The sequence below is a fragment of the Lampris incognitus genome, chromosome 12, assembly GCF_029633865.1.
Source record: "Lampris incognitus isolate fLamInc1 chromosome 12, fLamInc1.hap2, whole genome shotgun sequence".
NCBI lineage: Eukaryota > Metazoa > Chordata > Actinopteri > Lampriformes > Lampridae > Lampris > Lampris incognitus.
In genome coordinates, this window is record NC_079222.1 from 56,736,218 (window position 1) to 56,760,704 (window position 24,487).

A 24,487-nucleotide genomic window follows, 5' to 3' on the forward strand; every position below is an offset into this window, starting at 1 on the left:
GAAGATGCAGAGGACAGGAAGAAATGGAAATGGATGATTTGCTGTGGCGACCCCTAACGGGAGCAGCCGAAAGTTGTAGTAGATGGTACAATAGGCCTACTATACAGCAATTGCCATAATTAGTACAATATAAATCTATAAAACTATTACACTGCAGTATAAAGAGGACAATATAAAATTATGGAGATGTGATGTTATGATATTGTTAAAACATGAAGGATATCATTATAGCGCCATCTATGTGTCAATTGATGTGGGTTTTTTTTTTCCTTTTTGTGCCTGAGTAGAAGGTGAGATTTTGAACCCCACTCCCAAATTCTGTAGCACTTATAGTTTATGACCTCCAGATAGCTTTAGGGCCGAAGAAGTGAAAAAGTATAATTTTAAGCACAATGGAAGTGAATGGACCACCTTAGACTTTCATACATTTTCACAGATCAACTATAACTGGAGAGCATCATGAATTCATGGATTCTTCATAAGTATGCAATACTGAGCATTCTGAAATATAAATGGAGTTTCTACTGCTTATTATGACCGAGTTACATACACAATATGTCCTTTGTGATTGAAGTTACAATAATGTCGTAGCATCACCTACCGGCAAAATAACTTGCCATAAAAAATAATCTGCCATAACATCTCAATGTCATGGCAGGTGGTTAAGCGAATCTCATAATGCAAAGAAAAACAACAAAATGGGTTTTCATGTACTCACTAGTATAAAACATGCATTTAGTGATTTCAACAAATATGAATGCAGTTTGCAAAAGTGAATATGTTATATATTTTTAAAAAGGGGTGGAGAATTTAAGTGATATTTTTACTGTGTAACAGGGTGAAATGGAAACGGATGATCCGCTGTGGCGACCCCCAACGGGAGCAGCCAAAAATAGTAGTAGTAGTCATTTATTGTGTAACCTAAATTCTATTGTCAGTTATAGAAATCCTGCTATACATTTTCATTTGGCTAATAACTGTATCTTCTTTTGTCAAATCTGCAATTATATTGAGCAAAAGTATTGACGCAGGATTCAGTAAGGCTGGACCTAGGATCTGCAAACATTTTCTGTTTTGAAACGCAAAACAAATAATTATATTACATGGGCACATCTTGTAATGATGATGGCTGAAATATAACTTAAAATCAAAAGGTTCCTTACTAGTAGTGGTAGTAAAGCTGTCCAATTTTAGAGGCAACTTCCCCGATCTGCCATCTCTTCAAGCCGTACCGACTGTCCAGAACCTGCCTGTCCATAAACCAAAAAATCAAAAACAATATGACGAGAATTTTGAATTTGTATAACGTTAACATGTTGAGAATGAGAACATTCACAGAAACGTTAACATGATTAACATCTATAATAATATCAGTAAGGGATAATGATAAAAATAGGGTCCAAAATTGAGAAAAATTACCTGTGCTGCTGCTGAAATTTCCACAACTTGGTGTAGACGTCAAATGTCCGTCCAAAGTAGGACTGCCACTGCTTGTGTCCATATTGAGGAAGATCTCTGCAATAAAAAATACCAAGAGGAACAAAAAAAAAAAGGACTGTTAAACAACAAGCATCAGTATGCCACTATATTTTCTGGAACGGACATAATTCATATATTTGAATATTTGTACATTGAGATCAAACAGTATCTTCAGAGAACTGATGAAAAAGACTGGTGGTTTCTGCTTTTCTCTCTAAAGTCTAGTGGCTTTATGCTGGTATGAATTAAGAGATTCCATTCTTGAAAAATCAGGCATGGGCGTCCAGGTAGTGTAGCAGTCTATTCCATTGCCTACCAACATGGGGATCACCGGTTTGAATCCCTGTGTTACCTCTAGCTTGGTCAGGCGTCCCTACAGACACAATTGGCCGTGTCTGTGGGTGGGAAGCCGGATGTGGGTATGTGTCCTGGTCGCTCTACTAGCGCCTCCTCTGGTCGGTCGGGGCGCCTGTTCAGGGGGGAGGGGGAACTGGGGGGAATAGCGTGATCTTCCCACGCACTACGTCCCCCTGGTGAAACCCTCACTGTCAGGTGAAAAGAAGCGGCTGGTGACTCCACATGTATTGGAGGAGGCACGTGGTAGTCTGCAGCCCTCCCCGGATCGGCAGAGGGGGTGGAGCAGAGACCAGGACGGCTTGGAAGAGTGGGTAATTGGCCGGATAAAATTGGGGGAGAAAAAAGGAGAATTTTTTTTTTTAAAATAATAATAATTAGGCACAAACTTAGGAAAATTATGCTTTCAGTTACTCCTCAAAAGAGAAAAGCCATTTTAATTATTTTACCAAACTATGTGCTAACATTTTATTTGATGCCTTTGATACGAATACGTACACAGGGAGCGAGTATTTCCTTGGGTCTATGAAAATCACATACTTTCAGACTAGACCAAGCTAGTCTGACTGGCTGGTGATGAGACTCAGATATTTATCCTCTAGGAGTCGTTGTCAGAGCCATAGATATGCGTGGCTCTCCTGAGCCCCTGGAGCACAGCAGAGCCACGCATATCAATAGCTCTGACAACGACTCCTAGAGGATAAATTCTGAGTCTCATCACCAGCCAGTCAGACTAGCTTGGTCTAGTCAGAAAGGCACGAACTGAGGAAGCCTCTTGGATGAGAGGCGAAACGTCTTCACGGATATATACCACCAAGTCCAGTTGCACTTGATTCAACTCCTTTGGATAATAAGAGAATTACAGATAAATTACAGAGAATTAAATTAAATTACACAGAACAGCAATAGAAAAGTGTCAACATCCATTGTGTGTGTGTGCGCGCGCGCGCGCGCGCGCGTGTGTGTGTGTGTGTGTGTGTGTGCGTGTGTGTGTGTGTGTGTGTTCATCATCATCTAAGTGACCTCTTCAGTCTCAACTGACTGTAGGTGTCCCCACCCTTATAAACAATACAGTGGCATAACGACCCAAACCAACGATCTGTTTCATATGCAAATTGCATTAAGTAGCATTTCAATGGCCATGTGTACTATTCATCTATGTGAAGAGGGAACGACCATCCCTGAACCTATGGAGGGCGGGGAATGGCACAACACAGGAGGTAACACGTGAGGCCAGGATGTGCACATCCTTGATAGGGAGGAACGATGGTTTGAACGGGGAGTCAAAGAGGACATCTATGTTAATATAAGAGGGAACGACCATCCCTGAACTGAGGGGGGCTAAGAGTACATCTGTCACCATCTTACAATGCTGTGATTGCAACTATTCCCCAATCCTCTGTGAATAGTACACATGGCCATTGTAACTCTAGTTAATGCTCAGGGCAATTTGGATATGAAACTGGTCGTTGGTTTTGGTCGTTATGCCACTGTATTGTTTATACATCTCAATGTTCCTCTGTCTGCGGGCTTGCTTGTTGTTAGCCACAGCTTTGAACATGGCCTCTGCAACTGTCTTCAGCACCTGGTCATGTCACCAGCAGTATTGGCCCTACCCCAGGGCTGATGGGCAGCTGCTGAGGATGTGCTCAAGTGAACCTTTTCCAGGGCACAGAGGACATGATGGAGAATCAATCTTGTGCCAGAGACGGAGATTTGATGGGCTAGGTAGAACATCATGCACGGCTTGTTCCATGACCTTGATCCAGTGCAGTTCTGCCTGCCAGATATCTGCCCAGGGTATCGTCCTCTTCAGCACACCCTCCCACCTTGTCCATGCTCCCTGCCACCACATGGCCACCATTCTGCTGGTCCTTTCTTCCTCGACACCTGCCCGCACCTCCTCCAGGACTAGATGATGTTTGTCCCTGCCATGGGCCTTATCATAGCGAGGTTGTGGGATGGCTCCCAGCCCTGCCCACCCAGTTGCCATCGTACCCACCAAAGCCCTGTGTTTCAGCTGAGACTCTGCTATCTCCAGGCATTCCTGGGCTTGCCACTTCCTGCCTGTCCATACCATAATGCCTACTGATGCCACTCTAGAGTCCTTGGAGTCCCAATAGAGCATTGCCCCTCTTGTACGAGTAACCCTGAACTCCTGAAATCTAAAGGACTCAGGGTAAGACGCCATGTAGGTAAATCCAAGCCTCAAACCTGCTGGGAAGACCAGACTTGTCTACTGTGGTGAGCCAAGTCTCAAGCTCCTTGATGGTTACTTGGATTGCCGCTGTATCCCTAAGGCTACAGTGAAAGACCTTGCCTAGACTCTTGACTGATTTCTCAGTAATGGATGGGATTGCAATGCCATCCAAAAAGAAGCGAAACTGGTCGACCACTGTTCCCCTCTTCAACACCATGACTCTGTATTTGGCTGGTTTAAAACTCATCCTCACCCAGGAGATGAACTTCTCCAGGCACTGGAGGATCCATGTGGTGACAGTGAAGTCGTCAATAAAGGCTCTGATGGGGGGCTGCAGAACACCAGACTTGGACAGAGGGCCTATGCACTCAGTTTGAGCTGCCTTGAGGGTGAAGAGTGTAACTGAGATGGTACACCCAGTTATAATCCCCTTCTCAAGCTGATGCCAGTCAGACGTTGTGTTCCCTGATGTGACTCTGAGCTTGAAGCTCCCGTAGTAGTTCAGGATGAAGTCCTTGATCTTACTGGGTACATGGTGTTGGTCCAGGGTAGTCTCAATCAGCTTGTGGGGTATTAAGCTGTATGCATTGGCAAGGTCAAGCCAAAAGACAACTAGGTCACCCTTACCTTCGTGCGCCTCCCTGATCAGCTGAGTGACAACTCCAGTGTTTTTCTAGGCACCCTGGAGCTCCAGGAATGCCACCTATCTGTACCGAAGTATCAATGTAGGCATTTTTACGGAGGAAGTCTGTCATCTTTTTTTTTATTAATTTTTGGCTGTAATAGAAACCTAATTATAACAATTATAGTACAGTACATTTTTAATTAAGACTCTCGTCTTAATCTTTTTTAACACAGACTCATTGTTTGCCATTTGTCTTTCATGTCCAGAATCTTGAGGCAGCAAGGTTTCCTTGTTTACCGCATAAAATGCTGTCATAAACGATTTTGCATATGAGTGAATTTGAGAGTACAAATTCAGTCATGGTTTAAACACATCAGAAAAGACAAGAAAAGACCTCATCTGGAGGAATAATGTTGCTCTATGAATCCTTCCAATTATTCTTTAAATGGAGCAAGGAAGTACTTCTACAGAATGTTATGGATGCAATGTCGTACAACATTAACTGAATTGCATGCATGAGGCACTTCACATTTCACACACTTCATTCCATCATTGCTGAGTTGAACAGTGAAGGTTGTTAAGTCTGAAAAGGTAAAGGTCCTCAAAAATCATTGAAATGTGTGATAGTTTCCCATTTCCTTGGCTTGTAATGTTAAAATGAATGACTAGGACAGCCATTTCAGAATGCATGCATGACACCAGTCACACTAAAACAACTGTTAGCAAAACAAAGCCTTGGGACGCTGGTAGTTCCTTAGCATGGCCATCAAGTAATGACCATAGAAGAGACACTTTCTGTGCATTCACGACAACATAGTCACTGTTTTCAGTCATCACAGATTTTGGTGTAGATGTGAAAAGGGCAGCCTCTTGTAGCCAGGTAAAATAAACAGCTCATGAAAGTTGGAGCCCTGTGCTGTGTTAACAGTGCCATTTAACAATGGTGGTATTTACAATAATCACCAACAGACAATGTTGGCAGCGTTATTACTGTCAGTATTTTTCATCACAGTGTAGAACGGGTGTACGAGCACACCCTTATCAGTGAGCAGTTGAAGATGCAAGTTGTCAGTTTTGTGCTGGCACTGCTACTACACTGAAGCATATTTTGTCAGGTTGTAGGTTTAGTTTAGTGCAGGGTCACAACACTTGGCATCATAATTAAGTTCTTAAGTTTTTGTAAGACGTAATCAAAACTAGAAGTCGACTGTAGGGCTGCACAATATATTGAAAATTTACCTTCATCGCAATATCAACATGCATGATATACGTATCGCAAAAGATTGCTTGAACTGCGCCACACATTCACACTCTGCATACTACTAGGCGTTTGTGTTCACTTTGGTGCCCCCTTCTGAAAAAAAGGCGGTAGTGTCACTTGGCCGATTCCGCCTCAGTAACAACATATAATGTAAAAAATAAAATTCTAACATTAGTTACTCGCTTTGCAAAACTGGTAAGACATCAGTTTTAAAATGAGACTGTTACGTAATCATTTATAATACAAACTCCTAGTAGCTGCTTTAAATAGGCCTAGATGTTCTGTTAAAGTGATGAAGAAACTGTAATTGCCATACAACCAAGCTGGTGATATTTATTCATTGTCAATAGAGCAGCTGTGGCCAGTTGCATTTTTTTTTTTAATAAAACCATGTTGTTGGAATGGAAATGATGCATTTCATTTTTTTATTCAGTGTACATATGTTGTTCATTGTCTGGGGTCTGTGTTAGCAGCAAACCTAAAGCAGAAAGACATTAAAACTGTATACTTCAATATTTGTTTATTTATCGTGAGCCATATCGTCATCGCAATATTCAACAACATTATCGCATATCGCATGTTTTCCTAATATCGTGCAGCCCTAGTCGACTGAGAGCGGCATGGCAGCGCAGTGGTTAGCGCTGTCGTCTCACAGCAAGAAGGTCTTGGGTTCGAACCCCGGGATGTCCAACCTTGGGATCATCCCAGGTCACCCTCTTCTGTGGCGTTTGCATGTTCTCCCCGTTTCTGCGGTGGGTTGTTTCCGGGTGCTCCGGTTTCCCCCACCATCAAAAAGACATGCATGTTAGGGTTAATACTCATGTCTGTGCCCCTGACTGAGGCATGGCAAGAGGAACTGGAGTTGGTCCCCGGGTGCTGCACGGCGGCTGCCCACTGCTCCTAGCTACACAGCTAGGATGGGTTAAATGCAGAGCATAATTTCCCTATGGGGATTAATACAAGTATCACAAAAACTGATGTGGGTTTCACAAGGACCGATGCTGAATTTGCAGGGGCAAGGGGGCCCGATGGCCGATGTGAGCCCAATTTTTCTAAGCTAGTGTTTCCCAACCTTGTCATTACCCCGTGGATTGCAGAGTGTGACTGTAAACTTTTGAAGGCAGGCTTGCTTGTACCAATCAGCAATAACTATGTCAGATTTTTCACAAGTGACATAACTGAGCACTATGATATTACTGGCCAAATAACTACAAACATGCCTGCCTATTCAGGGTTAAAAAGAAAACCTGCAAGCCGCGGTGTTTCAGCACTGAGCTGAGAGACACTGTTTCAGGCAACTTAAATCTAAACATTTTACCATTAAGGCTAAATAACAACATTCACTCATGCAGACACATGTACACACAAAGGGTGCAGATGAGCAGCAGTTACTCCTTTGTTTCTACATTCTATAGCTAATGTGTTTGTTAACATGTCTGTCAACAAATGTGTGTGGCACATAGCACATTCTGGCCCCATTTCAGATAAGCGGATACGTACAAATACCTCGTGGAAGATTTTAAGACAAAATGAATAGGAATTTCACTAACATTGGAGCTAAAGTTCACACATGGCAGTGAACTTTAGCTCAAAAATAAAGATGAGTTTTACTCCATTTGATATAGGGCTGCCTTTCACCTTGGCTTCTATCAGCATTCCCCGCCTTCTGCCCAATGAGCGCTGGGATAGGCTCCAGCACCCCGCAACCCTAGTAGGATTAAGCGGCTTGGATAATGAATGAATGAATGAGTGCCTTTCACCTTGGCTTCTATCGGCATTCTATCGGCAGAGTGTCATCAGCCGAAGCCGATACTGAAATCTTAAATATCAGCCAGTATACCTGCTGGGCCAATCATCGGCTGACATCTAATGGAAAGCAAGCATATTGGCAAGCATGTTGAAGTTAACTCAGTTTCTGTTAGTAAAGAAAACAGAAGGATTGAACTTGTGGGGGGAGGGTTAGACTGTAACAGTACAGGCTCACCATCATAACCCTGGCAAATGGAGGAGGGACGGGAAATTGCTAGCAGATGTTGGCACGCAACTACAGGTTCCTCTGACAAGTGTGTCCATTACGTGGAGGCCTGACATGGCTGGGTACTCAAGGAGAAGGAGCGAAGCGTGTATTTCACTGGATTAACTCTGTTTGAGGATGCAATGCAGGAAGCTTTTGAGAGAAAGAGATTAAAGTATGGAGAGGTGGTAGCACAGGCAAGGAATCACGATCGGCAGGCCCACTTTTGACCAGTTTAAATGGGTGTTAGATTTGTAGCCAAATCAATTATGCTTTTTTTTTCCTTTCATATTTTGGTATTCAATGTAGTTCTCTGAGATCAGCCCAAAAGAATTTGTCTGACTAAACTGAAAAGGCTGTGAAAGTGGCTGTGGATGAGGAGATGTCAGTTCAGTGGGTGGGATTAGCTGTCAGACCTGAATGAAGGTAGCCACTGAAGATGCTCATGTGGAACTGGTGCTACCGAGTATGCATTAGCAGCGCCAGTAGGATTAATCAAACCCATATGGGGCGAGTGCCAGTAGTTAGGGATGGACAGTGGCCACCAAGGAGCACCATATATATAATATTATCCAGCCATCCACTATCCAAACCGCTTATCCTGCTCTCGGGGTCGCAGGGATGCTGGAGTCTATCCAAACAGTCACTGGGCGTTAGGCGGGGAGACACCCTTGACAGGCCGCCAGGCCATCACAGGGCCCACACACACACACACACACACACACACACACACACACACACACACACACACACACACACACACACACACACACACACACACACACACACTCACACCTAGGGATTCACCTGACCTACATGTCTTTGGACTGTGGGAGGACACCCACGCAGACACGGGGAGAACATGCAAACGCCAAACCAAGGATGACCCCCAAGGTTAGACTACCCCTGAGTTTGAACCCGGGAGCTTGTTGCTGTGAAGCGACAGCTAACCACTGCATCACCATGACATAGAATATTATGTAAAAATATACAAAGCAAATATGATATTCACATTTATTTTTTTAATGATAAATATACACTCACTGGCCACTTTATTAGGTACACCTTGCTAGTACCGGGTTGGACCCCCTTTTGCCTTCAGAACTGCCTTAATCCTTCGTGGCCTAGATTCAACAAGGTACTGGAAACATTCCTCAGAGAGTTTGGTCCATATTGACATGATAGCATCACGCAGTTGCTGCAGATTTGTCGGCTGCACACTTCCATGATGCGAATCTCCCGGTCCACCACATCCCAAAGGTGCTCTATTGGATTGAGATCTGGTGACTGTGGAGGCCATTTGACACCATTGTCATGTTCAAGAAACCAGTCTGAGATGATTCAAGCTTTATGACATGGCGCGTTATCCTGCTAGAAGTAGCCATCAGAAGATGGGAACACTGTGGTCATAAAGGGATGGACATGGTCAGCAACAATACTCAGGTAGGCTGTGGCGTTGGCATGATGCTCAATTGGTACTAAGGGGCCCAAAGTGTGCCAAGAAAATATCCCCCACACCATTACACCACCACCACCAGCCTCAACCGTTGATACAAGGCAGGATGGATCCATGCTTTCATGTTGTTGACGCCAAATTCTGACCCTACCATCCGAATGTCGCAGCAGAAATCGAGACTCATCAGACCAGGCAACGTTTTTCCAATCTTCTATTGTCCAATTTTGGTGAGCCTGTGCGAATTGTAGCCTCAGTTTCCTGTTCTTAGCTGACAGGAGTGGCACCCGGTGTGGTCTTCTGCTGCTGTAGCCCATCTGCCTCAAGGTTCGACATGTTGTGCATTCAGAGATGCTCTTCTGCATACCTCAGTTGTAATGAGTGGTTATTTGAGTTACCATTGCCTTTCTATCAGCTCGAACCAGTCTGGCCATTCTCCTCTGACCTCTGGCATCAACAAGGCATTTTCGCCCACAGAACTGCCGCTCACTGGATATTTTCTCTTTTTCGGACCATTCTCTGTAAACCCTAGAGATGGTTGCGCGTGAAAAGCAGTTTCTGAAATACTCAGACCAGCCCGTCTGGCACCAACAACCATGCCACGTTCAAAGTCACTTTAATCACCTTTCTCCCCCATTCTGATGCTCGGTTTGAACTGCAGCAGATCGTCTTGACCATGTCTACATGCCTAAATGCATTGAGTTGCTGCCATGTGATTGGCTGATTAGAAATTTGCGTTAACAAGCAGTTGGACAGGTGTGCCTAATAAAGTGGCCGGTGAGTGTATTTTATCACTCGTAATTCTGTAAATTGCTGTTAAATGAATACTTGAAAAAATGCGGTTAGATTCAGGAGTATAGAATAATTTACTTCATACCTTAGAAACATCATGAGAAATACATTTATTAAGATTAATTTGTGTAATTCATGGATTTATTTATAGCCATTTCTGACAGGATTTCAACATTCAAGAAGCTTTATTGTCTGTCACAATGTAACAGAAACTCCTCTGTGACAGGGCTCATACATAAGAGAACACAATAAACAATGGCAGCACATTAAAAAGGATAGAAAAATTGAGAATTGACAATGGAGAAAGGTTAAGAGGACAGTTAAAAAGACAAGTTATTTAGTGCTTTCTGGAATGATAAAGTGCTTATTTTAATTTAATATTAGGGTGCTTTTGGCTGAGGGAATGAAGGACTTTTTGTAGTTTTTTTATTGGCCAGGGGGACTTTGTAACGGCTGCCTGATGGGAGTAACTGAGAGACTTGGTGGAGGGGGTGAGAGGGGTTCTGTGTAATGAAGGTGGATTTCTTAGTAACTGAATGGGTGTACAAGTCAGATAGTGGAAGCTGGATTGAGCTGTTATGTTACTGGCCTGATTTGTGATCTTGTTTTGTTTGTGATGGTGAGAGCATTGTACCAGGATGATTTCTGATTTTGAGTTATTGAGTTTGACGTAATACCTTACTAAATTACTTACTAAAGGCCTTACTAAATTATCATCTCATCTCATCGCATCTTATCATCAGCCACTTCTCCGGGGTTGGGTCGCGTTTGCAGCAAGCTAAGTAGGGCACTCCAGACACCCCTCTCCCCAGCAACGCCCTCCAGCTCCTCCTGAGGGATCCCAAGACGTTCCCAGGCCAGATTGGACATGTAGTCCCTCCAGCAAATTCTGAGTCTACCCTGAGGTCTCCTCCCACTTGGACATGCCCAGAAAACCTCCAAAGGAAGGCGCCCAGCAGGCATCCTAATGAGATGCCCGAACCACCTCAACTGGCTCCTTTCGACGCGAAAGAGGAGCGGCTCTCCTTCGAGCTCCCTCTGGATGTCCGTGCTCCTCACCCTATCTCTAAGGCTGAGCTCAGACACCCTTTGGAGGAAACTCATTTCAGCCGCTTGTATCCACAATTTCACCCTTTTGGTTACTACCCCAATGCTCATGACCATAGGTGAGGGTTGGAACAAAGACTGACTGGTAAATTGAGAGCTTTGCTTTCCGGCTCAGCTCCCTCTTCACCACAACTGTCTGGTACAACGTCCACATTACTGCTGATGCTCCACCAATCCACCTGTCAATGTCCCACTCCATCCTACCCTCACTCTCGAACAAGACCCCGAGATACCTGAACTCCTTCACTTGAGGCAACAACTCACCCCTAACCCAGAGGGAGCAATCCACCATTTTCTGGTAGAGAACCATGGCCTCAGACTTGGAGGTGCTGACCCTCAACCCATGCATGTCTTTTTTGATGGTGGGGTTAACCGGATCACCCAGAGAAAACCCATTGCAGACACGGGGAGAACATGCAAACGCCACACAGAGGGTGACCTGGATGACCCCCAAGGTTGCAAAACCCCGGGGTTCGAACTCAGGACCTTCTTGCTGTGAGGCGACAGTGCTAACCACTGCATCACCATGCCACCATAAATGTAATGATTATTATTATTATCAAGTAATTGTTGTGCATATTTTGTTCATCTGAGAGGTGATGTAATTACTATCTTGTGTCTGTGTTGCTTTGAAGCAGCGATAGAGATTCCTGAATAGAGAATTCACAACTTTCAGATATGTGACTGATTGATTTGGTTTGTCTTATTTCCTTTCCTTAAATTGGAAAGTGGTGCCCCAGTTTGCAAAATTGTAATTAATGTAATTACACAACACCCTGTAAGCTCTCCAAATTCCACATCTGTTCTGATGTGATTTTAAAATGGCTGCTTATGCTGCCTGACCCATAACATTCCTTGCTCTTCCTTTGAATTTGGAGCCAACATAGTACGTGTAGTTACCTTAGCCCATTGAAGAGTTGTTTGGATTTGTCCAGCAGATAGCAGAAATCTGTGACAGTCTTCCTTTCACCTAATGGAATATCATCCTCAGCCTCAGCGCCAGTCATGACACTTATTTTTCACACCTGATCATGAATAAAAACAGAAATATTTGACTGTAAAAAAAGGCACAGTAACCAACAAATTAATCATTATATACATCCAGTGCATACGATAAGTAATCTTTCATCAAAGAACAATTAAATCCTTGTCCTTATTGAAAAAAAAAAAATATATGTGTGTGTGTTGGTGTGAAAATGAGTGTTGGTGTGAAAATGATCACAAAATGTGTCTCTTGCAAATGTCTGCATGTCTTATATGTGTCCTAGTTGAGAACAAACAAAAAGAAACTGGAGAAAACTGTGTCACATGGTGTCCTTTATTAGGTTGACCTGAGCTGTCCCAGATTTTATTTTCACTGTGGTTGTAATTTGCAGTTTGCTATGACGTGCAATCAGGTCAAAGCAGAAAATAGTTGGGTCATGGAATAAAACGTAGAATAAAATCTTATTCCCTAAAACTGCTTGTAGCCCCCAATCAAGTTTAAATTCGGCAAAGAAATGACTGGCCACCTTTTGATAAGATGCTTTCAAGTCTGCATCCATAGAAGCTGCAGAGTGCCATTTCAATAAATAAATCTTTCATTAAATCCATCTATATATCCTTCAATAAATAAATCAATAAACAAGTACATTAGTAAATCTGTAAATAAATCCATACATATATACATTAATGAGTTATTGAAGAATTTATTTAAAATTTTATCTGACAATTATCTCATCTCATCTCATCATCAGCTGCTTCTCTGGGGTCGGGTTGCGGTGGCAGCAAGCTAAGTAGGGCACTCCAGACGCCCCTCTCCCCAGCGACACCCTCCCTTCCTCCTGGAGGATCCCAAGGCATTCCCAGGCCAGATTGGACATGAAGTCCCTCCAGCGGGTTCTGGGTCTACCCCGGGGTCTCCTCCCAGTTGGACGTGCTCAGAAAACCTCCAAAGGAAGGCACCCAGGAGGCATCCTAATCAGATGCCTGAAGCACCTCAACTGGCTCCTTTCGACGCGAGGGAGCATCGGCTCTACTCCGAGCTCCCTGCAGATGTCCAAGCTCCTCACCCTATCTCTCAGTCTGAGCCCAGACACCCTACGGAGGAAACTCATTTCGGCTGCTTGTAATCGCGATCTCACCCTTTCAGTCACTACCCAAAGCTCATAATCATATTTGAGGGTTGGAACGAAGATTGACTGGTAAATTGAGAGCTTTGCGGCTCAGCTCCCTCTTCACCACAACTGTCTGGTACAACTTTCACATTACTGCTGATGCTACACCAATCCACCTGCCAATGTCCCGGTCCATCCTACCCTCACTCGTGAAGAAGACCCTGAGATACTTGAACTCCTTCACTTGAGGCAACAACGCATCCCCAACCCGGAGGGGGCAATCCACCATTTTCCAGTAGAGAACCATGGCCTCAGACTTGGAGGTGCTGACTCCCATCCCGGCCATTTCACACTCAGCTGCAAACCGCCCCAGTGCGTGCTGGAGGTCACGTTCTGATGAAGCCAACAAAACCATATCGAGATGCAATTCTGAGGTTCCCAAAATGGACACACTCCTCACCGTGGCTGCGCCTTGAGATCCTGTCCATGAATATCACAAACAGAACCGGCAACGAGGGACAATCTTGGTGGAGTCTGACACCCACTGAAAACATGTTTGACTTTGTGCTGAGAATGCCGACACAGCTCTCTATAGAAGGACCAGAAGGCTTGCAGCAACTGCCCCGGTACCCCATACTCCTGCAATTTGACAATTTATTGATGGATTAATTGAAAGATATTGAAGTAATTTTTGACGAGTTTATTGAAAGAATTATTAATGGACTCAATTTAGGATTTCATTCTCCAATATACAAATGAGGGGTGGATTTCAGTTGGGTTAAGCTGTTCTGATTAGACTGTTGGGCTGTACGATGGGAACATTCTCATTATTAGCCTCATTATCAAGTGGCAGTCAAGCTGCTGTAGATGACAAAGTCACGAAAATGGGGATGAGTATATCAGATTTTCTAAGAGAAGCTGAGGACAAAATAGAAAGACAAACAGGAGACGGTTAGCAATATATCTGCATTAATCATAAAATGGCTTGCTAAGTAATGAACACTACAATCATGTTGAAAAACACTGGGCTTTGGTAATGAAGCCAAGCTAGCTCTTCCAACTTGTTTACTCTATGGTAGACCATTGTTGAACACGGACGTGTGGGTATTGACTGTGGCCACTCCTTTACACCAAATTGATAGGTAGGTAATGTTGATATTATCCAAGCCCCTTTCAAACTCAAAAAATACAAAATAAAAATCACTACTAAACAGGGGTGTTCACGATTAGACATCATAACAAAGGTTTGTTCAAGGTTTTTGGTTACAGTGGAGACTAAACATGGCAGATGGCATGTGCGATTAATTTAAAATGGAGTAGTTTTTCAAGGAATGTGGGGGTGGGGGACCAAGCAGTCTAACGTTTACCAAAGATGAATGAATATTTGGATATTTTAGGTTCAAAACGATGCCTGACAACTCAACAGACAAAAGTAACATTATATGAAATGAGCAAGCTGGCAGAATTATAATTCTCATATAATTGTTGTAATTACAATTACAAATAAATTATAATTACAAATAAATTGTAACCGTAATTCTGCAATGGTGATAGGTTGTCGGACAAGATTATGAAGTTCGTGGATGACATTGTGATCTGTAGTGAGAGTGGGTGCAGTTGAGGAGAGCCTGGAGAGGTGGAGGTATGCACTGCAGAGAAGAGGAATGAAAGCCAGTAGGAGCAAGACAGAACACATATGTGTGAATGAGAGGGAGGACAGCAGAATGGTGAGGATGCAGGGAGTAGAGGTGATGAAGGCATATGAGTTTAAATACTTGGGGTCAACTGTCCAAAGCAACGGGGAGTGCAGAAGAGAGGTGAAGAAGAGAGTGCAGGCAGGGTGGAGTGGGTGGAGAATAGTGTCAGCAGTGATGTGTGACAGAAGGGTACCAGCAAGAGTTAAAGGGAAGGTTTACAAGGTGGTAGTGAGACCAGCTATGTCATATGCTTTGGAGACAGTGGCACTGATGAAAAGACAGGAGGTGGAGGAGGTAGCAGAGTTGAAGATGCTAAGCTGTTAGCATAGCTCCACCTTTATACCTTTGTGCTCTGCCAGCAATATAAACTGCTACACAAAAGATATGTGGCCCGGTTTGCAGTCAGTCGTGAACAGAAGTCGGTGCCTTTAATTGTATTTTATGGCCTAACGGCAGCTCAACTAGTCTTGTACAATAGATGAATGTCAGTTAACATCAGAACAGTGGGGTGTCCAGGAGGCGTAGCGGTCTATTCCATTGCCTAGCAACACGGGGATCGCCGGTTCGATTCCCCGTGTTAACTCCGGTTTGGTAGGTCGTCCCTACAGACACGATTGGTCGTGTCTGCAGGTGGGAAGCTGGTTGCTGCACTAGCGCCTCCTCTGGTCGGTCGGAGCGCCTATTTAGGGGTGGGGGGGGATAGCGTGATCCTCCCACGCATGGCCGGATTAACCCACCAGGGGGCGCCGGGGCACGCACATCCACCCCCCCCCCCCGCCCCGTCAGATAGGCTACGCAAACAATACTAAGCATTGTTAAATGTAAAACTAAGGCAAACACCCAACATGGTAGTCAACACTATGCGAATCTGCATGAGATTCGGATGGCGACTACAAAGTGCAACACAATTTTGAATCACAAAACAGAGATGAGAATAGCAGCCCGACATAAATTTGCCTCAGGTGTACTTGAAATAAGTCACTAGTTGTATAAAGATGGTGCATAAGTCATAAAAACACTGACACCAACTACTAAAGAAAGGTGAATCAGTTCATCTGGACACCATGTTTACTGACAGTCCAACCTGTGTGGGTTTAAAGTACAGTTGGTAGTACAGTTTACAGCCAGAGTTCGAGCTGTTACCCTCAGGTCGTCAGTTGAGGATGCCCTGTATTAGGACTAAAAGATACAAGGCTTCCTTTGTCCCCACTGCCATCCAATTGTTAAATAGTATTCACCTGTTGTCTGCAGTTTGCTTGTTTCCTTGGTCTCTATATCAGAACTCCTTTGGTCCTCCTTGCCCACTATGTCCTGTTGTCGATTCTGCCTTGGTGTTTGTATGTTTTGTTTTTGTGTGAGAGTTTTATTATTTATTATTATTATACTTGCTGCAAACTAATTTCCCTGTAAGGGATAATAAAGATACTTTGACTTTGTAAACATCAACAATCAAATGTCCCCATCACCAATTGCAGCTTCACAGTGTAAGAAGTCTAACCTGTCATTCTTCACATTCTCCCTGGTGAACTTGATGTGGTGTCCACAGAGTTAACGTGGTCGGTGAAATGTGCTACGTCCTGAGATTTAATTTTAACCCAGGTGTCGACCACAGATCTGAACCAATGGCTAGGTGGTGTCCCTGGATAGGACATCAGTGAAGAATGACAGGTTAGTCTTTGTGAAATTGCAGTGTGAAATGCAGTTGGTGATGGGGGACATTTGATTGTTGATGTTTACCATAAACCAACACATACTAATCAGTACTTAAGGTTTGACTCTCATCATTTACTGGAGCACAAACTGGAAGTTATCAGGACACTGGATCACCGAGCTGACAACGTCCCCACCGACGCAGTGGCCAGGGAAGGGGAGAAATCCCACATTAAACAGGCCCTGGTTAAGTGTGGTTATCCTAACTGGGTGTTTGTCAAAGCCAGGAAGACGCCCAAACAGTGCACCAGCCAATCAGAGAGAGGAGAAGGACAACAGCTGTCTTAAGAGTAAACCAGTGTCACTCTGTTCCGACACTCCCACCACATACAGGTGATTCTGTATGTGGTGGGAGTGTCGGAACAGTTGAGTTGCATATTTTCCAAACACTGCGACTCGGGTCCCCTGGCACAAACAGAGCAATATAGTGTACGCTGTTAAGTGCCAGGAGGATTGCCGTGACTTGTACATTGGGGAAACTAAACAGATGCTGGCCAAGAGGATGGCACAACACAGGGGAGCTAACGCGTCAGGCCAGGACTACACAGTCTACAGGCCAGTGGCCACGCTTTAAGGATGAGGATGTACACATCCTTGATAGGGAGGAACGTTGGTTTGAACGGGGAATCAAAGAGGCCATCTATGTGAAGACGGAGCGACCACCCCTGAACTGGTGGGGGGGGGGGGGTGCTATCTGTCACCATCTTAAAATGCTGTGGTTGCAAACATTCCCAAATCCTCTGTGAATAGTACACGTGGCCACTGAAACTCCAGTTAATGGTCATTTACATATTTACATATGAAACTAACTGGTCGTTGGTTTGGGTGGTTATGCCACTGTATTGGGGCGGGGATACCTGCAGTCACTGTATTGCTTATAATGGTGGGATACCTGCAGTCACTGTATTGTTTATAAGGCTGGGGACACCTGCAGTCACTGTATTGCTTATAATGGTGGGATACCTGCAGTCACAGTATTGTTTATAAGGCTGGGGATACCTGCGGTCACTGTATTGCTTATAATGGTGGGATACCTGCAGTCACTGTATTGTTTATAAGGGCGGGGACACCTGCAGTCACTGTATTGTTTAGAAGGGCGGGGATACCTGCAGTCACTGTATTGCTTATAATGGTGGGATACCTGCGGTCACTGTATTGCTTATAATGGTGGGATACCTGCAGTCACTGTATTGTTTAGAAGGGCGCGGATACCTTCAGTCACTGTATTGTTTAGAAGGGCGCGGATACCTTCAGTCACTGTATTGTTTATAAGGCTGGGGACACCTGCAGTCACTGTATTGTTTATAAGGGTGGGGACACCTGCAGTCACTGTATTGTTTATAAGGGCGGGGACACCTGCAGTCACTGTATTGTTTATAAGGGCGGGGACACCTGCAGTCACTGTATTGCTTATAATGGTGGGATACCTTCAGTCACTGTATTGTTTATAAGCGTGGGGACACCTGCAGTCACTGTATTGTTTAGAAGGGCGGGGACACCTGCAGTCACTGTATTGTTTATAAGGGCGGGGATACCTGCGGTCACTGTATTGTTTATAAGGGCGGGGACACCTGCAGTCACTGTATTGCTTATAATGGTGGGATACCTTCAGTCACTGTATTGTTTATAAGCGTGGGGACACCTGCAGTCACTGTATTGTTTAGAAGGGCGGGGACACCTGCAGTCACTGTATTGTTTATAAGGCTGGGGATACCTGCAGTCACTGTATTGTTTATAAGGCTGGGGACACCTGCAGTCACTGTATTGTTTATAAGCGTGGGGACACCTGCAGTCACTGTATTGTTTATAAGGGCGGGGACACCTGCAGTCACTGTATTGCTTATAATGGTGGGATACCTTCAGTCACTGTATTGTTTATAAGCGTGGGGACACCTGCAGTCACTGTATTGTTTATAAGGGTGGGGACACCTGCAGTCACTGTATTGTTTATAAGGGCGGGGATACCTGCGGTCACTGTATTGTTTATAAGGGCGGGGACACCTGCAGTCACTGTATTGCTTATAATGGTGGGATACCTTCAGTCACTGTATTGTTTATAAGCGTGGGGACACCTGCAGTCACTGTATTGTTTAGAAGGGCGGGGACACCTGCAGTCACTGTATTGTTTATAAGGCTGGGGATACCTGCAGTCACTGTATTGTTTATAAGGCTGGGGACACCTGCAGTCACTGTATTGTTTATAAGCGTGGGGACACCTGCAGTCACTGTATTGTTTATAAGGGCGGGGACACCTGCAGTCACTGTATTGCTTATAATGGTGGGATACCTTCAGTCACTGTATTGTTTATAAGCGTGGGGACACCTGCAGTCACTGTATTGTTTATAAGGCTGGGGATACCTGCAGTCACTGTATTGTTTATAAGGCTGGGGACACCTGCAGTCACTGTATTGTTTATAAGGGCGGGGACACCTGCAGTCACTGTATTGCTTATAATGCTGGGGACACCTGCAGTCACTATATTGTTTATAAGGGTGGGATACCTGCAGTCACTGTATTGTTCATAAGGCTGGGGACACCTGCAGTCACTGTATTGTTTATAAGGGTGGGGACACCTGCGGTCACTGTATTGTTTATAAGGGTGGGGACACCTGCAGTCACTGTATTGTTTATAAGGGTGGGGACACCTGCAGTCACTGTATTGCTTATAATGGTGGGGACACCTGCAGTCACTGTATTGCTTATAAGGGTGGGATACCTGCAGTCAGGTGAGACAGAAGAGGTCACTTAGATGATGATGAAACGTACGTATTGGTCAATAAACGTTGTGTCCTGATGAACTGATTCAACTTTGTTTGATTTCCTTACCTGGATTATTAAGCATGCATCAGGACACTGACACCAACCAATTTTTTGCAATGATAATGACAGTTATTATTATTGTTGTAATTATCAATCAGCATCATCTTTTAATTTACGTAGTATCTTTACTGTTGATAGTTGATTAACTGTTGTCATATCACCAGTACGTTATGTCATCAGTTCATTCAATGTAGATGTCAATAGCCTATTGTGCATGTCAAACCCTATACAAGAGTACCGAACAGCTTGTGCCCCCACTGCACATTGCACACAATAGTACTGTTCATGGTGCATATCACATGTAACCAAAAACTAAATGTGACCACATCGTTTAGCAGTTACAAGTATATAGTTTGGCTTGAATAACGTCAGCATTACCCATTTACCATTGCCTGGGTTAAAAAAAAAAAGTGTTAATGTAGATACATGACTGATGTCTTCTGCTTCTTTCTAATCTGTCTGCCATGCAGTATAATTGACGTACTGCACTCTATTTTCCTGAATTTGTCAACTGCCAACTGCTTGACTGCCTATTGAATCACAGAGTCCAATGACAATATTCCCTGCACAGCCTTGCAGTCCAGGGTAAGATGTCATGGGTAAGACGCTCAACTGTCCTGCTGTCCTGGGTAAGACTCCCTGCTGTCCTGGGTAAGATGCTAAACTGTAACCGCAGGCTGTAGTGGGGTGGTACCTTACCTCAGCAAGGGCCCTTTGGCTAAGGACGACGTCCCTACTTATAGATTTGGTCCTCCTGCATGCCTGTATGGTACACTTCCCATGGTGCCCAGTCCAGCTAACACATTGGGGTAGGAGAAGGGAACTCTGATTTCAAATCCACCTGCTGCCTTGTGAGTTAATGCCTCTTTAGGCAAAGGCTAGGAGAAGGAAACACTATGACAACAAAACCACCTGCTACCTTGTAAGTTGATGCCTGTTTAGGCAAAGGCTAGGTGAAGGTAACTCTGAATTCAAATCCCCGGGCATAGTCCACCCAGCTGTCAGTACCCGGAAAAGGGTAAACCAAGAGTAAACCATTCCCCGGGCGCTGCACGGCGGCTGCCCGCTGCTCCTAGCTACACAGCTGGGATGGGTTAAACGCAGAGAGTGAATTTAATTGTATGTACGTATGTACAAATGACAAATAAAGTGTATTCTGTATTCAGTCAGAACAGCTCAAGTGAACTGAAACCCACTCCTCATTTGCATGGTGGGGGATGCAATTCTTCAACAAATCTTTCAATAAATCTTACAAAAAAAATCCTTCAATAAATCCATCAATGAATTTCAATAAATCATTCAAAAATCCTTCAATATATCCTTTGATTGTCTTGATGCATGCTCAATGAACAAAGGGGTTGGGGACACCTGCAGTCAGTTGAGACTGAAGAGGTTACTTAGATGATGATAGAACATATCTGGCGATAAACGTTGTGTCCAGATGAACTGATTCAACCTCCTTCGTCTATTCCATCAAAATATACTTCAACAAAGCCATCAAAAATCATTAAATATTTTGATAAAATCTTCAATAAATCACTTTCGTGTTTATGAATGTATGTATTTATTGATGACTTACTGGTTTATTGAAAGGTATGGATGGAATGAATGACAGGTTCACCTAGTGAAATGGCTCTCTTCATCCTCTGTAGAGCCTGCATACAGAGAGAGAGGAAGCTGTCTGTACCTGTACTTGCTGCCAGAAAGAGAGAGACAGGAACATCACCACATCTGCTGGTGTGAGGCAGCTACAACAGAATGTCACTTGTATATTTCAACACGAAATCCCTGCAAAATGCATTCCCACATTCCTGAACGCTCAGGACGGTTCTGGTCTCCTAAAGCCGCGGTTCGTGTGACCGTGCAGTTAGTTAAGCTAGCTAGTTCTAGAACAAAACGGGGATAAGGACAGGAGGAATTCACGTTTTACACTTTTAATCCCATTTGAAACCTTCCGCTTTTGAAATTATAAAAAACAAAAGATGCCTCATCAGAAAGGATTGGGACCAATATCACAATATAGAGGATTTGAATGACTGGTTGACGGTTTAGACAAAACCTTACAGTCTATCCCGTCTAAAACAGCTTCAGTCTATCCCGTCTAAAACAGCTTCAGCTTATCGAGCAATGTGTGCAATCCGTTGTGTGGTAAGCAAGTAATCTACAACAGAAAACATGAAAATGACACACACACACACACACACACACACACACTTGTGGAAGTGATTCAGAATCCAAGCTAGTGACTTGATATAAAAACATGTATGCTAGCTAATGCTGCATTTTCTCACGATTAGCCTTACTGACGTCATCGTACGGTTTATCACGTCAGTTCATGCTGCCTAACCTAGGTTTGTGACGTCAGTTCATGCTGCCTAACCTAGGTTTGTGACGTCAGTTCATGCTGCCTAACCTAGGTTTGTGACGTCAGTTCATGCTGCCTAACCTAGGTTTATCACGTCAGTTCATGCTGCCTAACCTAGGTTTGTGACGTCAGTTCATGCTGCCTAACCTAGGTTTATCACGTCAGTTCATGCTGCCTAACCTAGGTTTGTGACGTCAGTTCATGCTGCCTAACCTAGGTTTGTGACATCAGTTCATGCTGCCTAACCTAGGTTTGTCACGTCCGTTCATGCTGCCTGACCTAGGTTTGTGACGTCAGTTCATGCTGCCTAACCTAGGTTTATCACATCCGTTCATGCTGCCTGACCTAGGTTTGTGACGTCAGCTCATGCTGCCTGACCTAGGTTTGTCACGTCAGCTCATGCTGCCTGACCTAGGTTTGTGACGTCAGCTCATGCTGCCTGACCTAGGTTTGTGACGTCAGCTCATGCTGCCTGACCTAGGTTTGTGACGTCCGCTCATGCTGCCTGACCTAGGTTTGTGACGTCCGTTCATGCTGCCTGACCTAGGTTTGTGACGTCCGTTCATGCTGCCTGACCTAGGTTTGTGACGTCAGCTCATGCTGCCTGACCAGCTATCCGGCGTCATTAAATTCCGACACACTAACTGCACACAGTCATTAGCGCTGCTTTACGTGCCAGAGACAAAGCCGGAATCTTCCACCTGGCACCAGTAAGGCAGCGCCAGCCTCAAGATGAAGGATTTAACGAAACACACACACAGTAATCCATCACAGCCACACACAGCACCCCGGTGACTGACACCAGCACAGGAAAATCCCATAATATATGCAGGCTAGCAAGCAAGACAGCTCACCGACAGACGGGTGTGCGGGCGGACGGGCGGGCGAGTGACGGGCGGGTGTGCCTGCTAGCTTGAGCGCGGCTCCGGAGGGCAGCGCTTCTCTTACCTCGCTAGCTTGCTAACGTATCGCAGCGCTGCGGGAGCGAGCGCGTCTTCTCACAGATCTGTGCACGAGCTACGATGAGCGCCACCGATGTCGCGCGGCTTCCTGGACATGTCACTCCAAGTTACGCTGGACAGCTGTAGAAGCGCGCTGGACACCGCCGATGTGGACTACCACGCTTCATTCAGCCCGCGTTGAGGCGGTCCTTCCCAACAGCCAGACCAAAGCTCACCCGGCCGCTGCCGCTGGTCTCGTCCCAGCCCAGGCAAAGCGCACGGCTACTTCCGGGTGACGTCTTTCAACGTAAAAGTTTAAAGGGATGCGCCAAGTCAAGTCGCGCCAAGTCAGTTGGATTTGTGTCGTCCGGTGTCACAGATGACAGCGCTGTTCACACCTCATTATTATTAGATTGTGCCCATTGTGTAACGTTACAATGTGAAGCTTTTCCAGTGTGCAAAACAATAACACAACTGCAGATAAACAAACGTGTTGCTCATGACAAACACCTGGAGACGAACCCATTACAGCTCTTTCTTTTTGCTGACTATGATCAAATACTGCGCTCTCTCTTTTCATCAGTTGTATTTCACATATTCACGCTTCAAGCGTTCCTCCTCTCACCGCCTTCCCTCGAGGACGCGCCTTCCAAGATATAGGCTACGGCTGCCCCCCGCCACTAGGCGGCGTTACTGTACGCCCCCTGCCACTAGGCGGACTGAACGCCCCCTGCCACTAGGCGGACTGTACGCCCTCTGCCACTAGGCGGACTGTACGCCCCCTGCCACTAGGCGGCGTTACTGTACGCCCCCTGCCACTAGGCGGACTGTACGCCCCCTGCCACTAGGCGGCGTTACTGTACGCCCCCTGCCACTAGGCGGATTGTACGCCCCCCGCCACTAGGCGGACTGTACGCCCTCTGCCACTAGGCGGACTGTACGCCCCCCGCCACTAGGCGGACTGTACGCCCCCTGCCACTAGGCGGACTGTACGCCCCCTGCCACTAGGCGGACTGAACGCCCCCTGCCACTAGGCGGACTGTACGCCCTCTGCCACTAGGCGGACTGTACGCCCCCTGCCACTAGGCGGCGTTACTGTACGCCCCCTGCCACTAGGCGGACTGTACGCCCCCTGCCACTAGGCGGCGTTACTGTACGCCCCCTGCCACTAGGCGGATTGTACGCCCCCCGCCACTAGGCGGACTGTACGCCCTCTGCCACTAGGCGGACTGTACGCCCCCCGCCACTAGGCGGACTGAACGCCCCCTGCCACTAGGCGGACTGTACGCCCCCTGCCTCAGTGGCCACTAGTCCCATGGATGTTGAACAATAAGGATGAGGGTGGGTGTGTGGTTTCTACAAGAGACAGAAACTAAGTAAAATAAATAATAAATGAAAAAATTACCATAATAATATATATATAATATTATAATACAGAAGATAATATAACATTAAAGCATTGCTCTATCCCAGCCTGTCTCCGCTGTCTCCATATGTATGCATACATACACACATAATAAATGAAATAATTACCATAATAATATATATATAATATTATAATACAGAAGATAA

The 24,487-nt window shown here is 45.1% G+C and overlaps 1 protein-coding gene across 3 annotated transcripts in view; it reads right to left on the minus strand.

The window, feature by feature from the left end:
• The window catches only part of scai (suppressor of cancer cell invasion), a 192,316-nt gene extending 168,885 nt beyond the window's left edge, over positions 1-23,431 (minus strand). The window contains exons 1-5 of one of the 3 annotated variants that reach the window (XM_056290859.1): positions 22,923-23,431; positions 21,189-21,264; positions 12,186-12,310; positions 1,420-1,515; positions 1,164-1,250 (exon numbers count right to left, since the gene is read on the minus strand). In XM_056290859.1, the coding sequence (XP_056146834.1) occupies positions 1,164-1,250; positions 1,420-1,515; positions 12,186-12,292 (290 nt within the window). In that variant the 5' untranslated portion in view covers positions 12,293-12,310; positions 21,189-21,264; positions 22,923-23,431. Of the gene's footprint in view, positions 1-1,163; positions 1,251-1,419; positions 1,516-12,185; positions 12,311-21,188; positions 21,265-22,828 lie in introns of all 3 variants that reach the window. The other 2 variants (XM_056290860.1, XM_056290861.1) reach the window with 2 other exon arrangements.
• Positions 23,432-24,487: the final 1,056 nt, after the last annotated feature.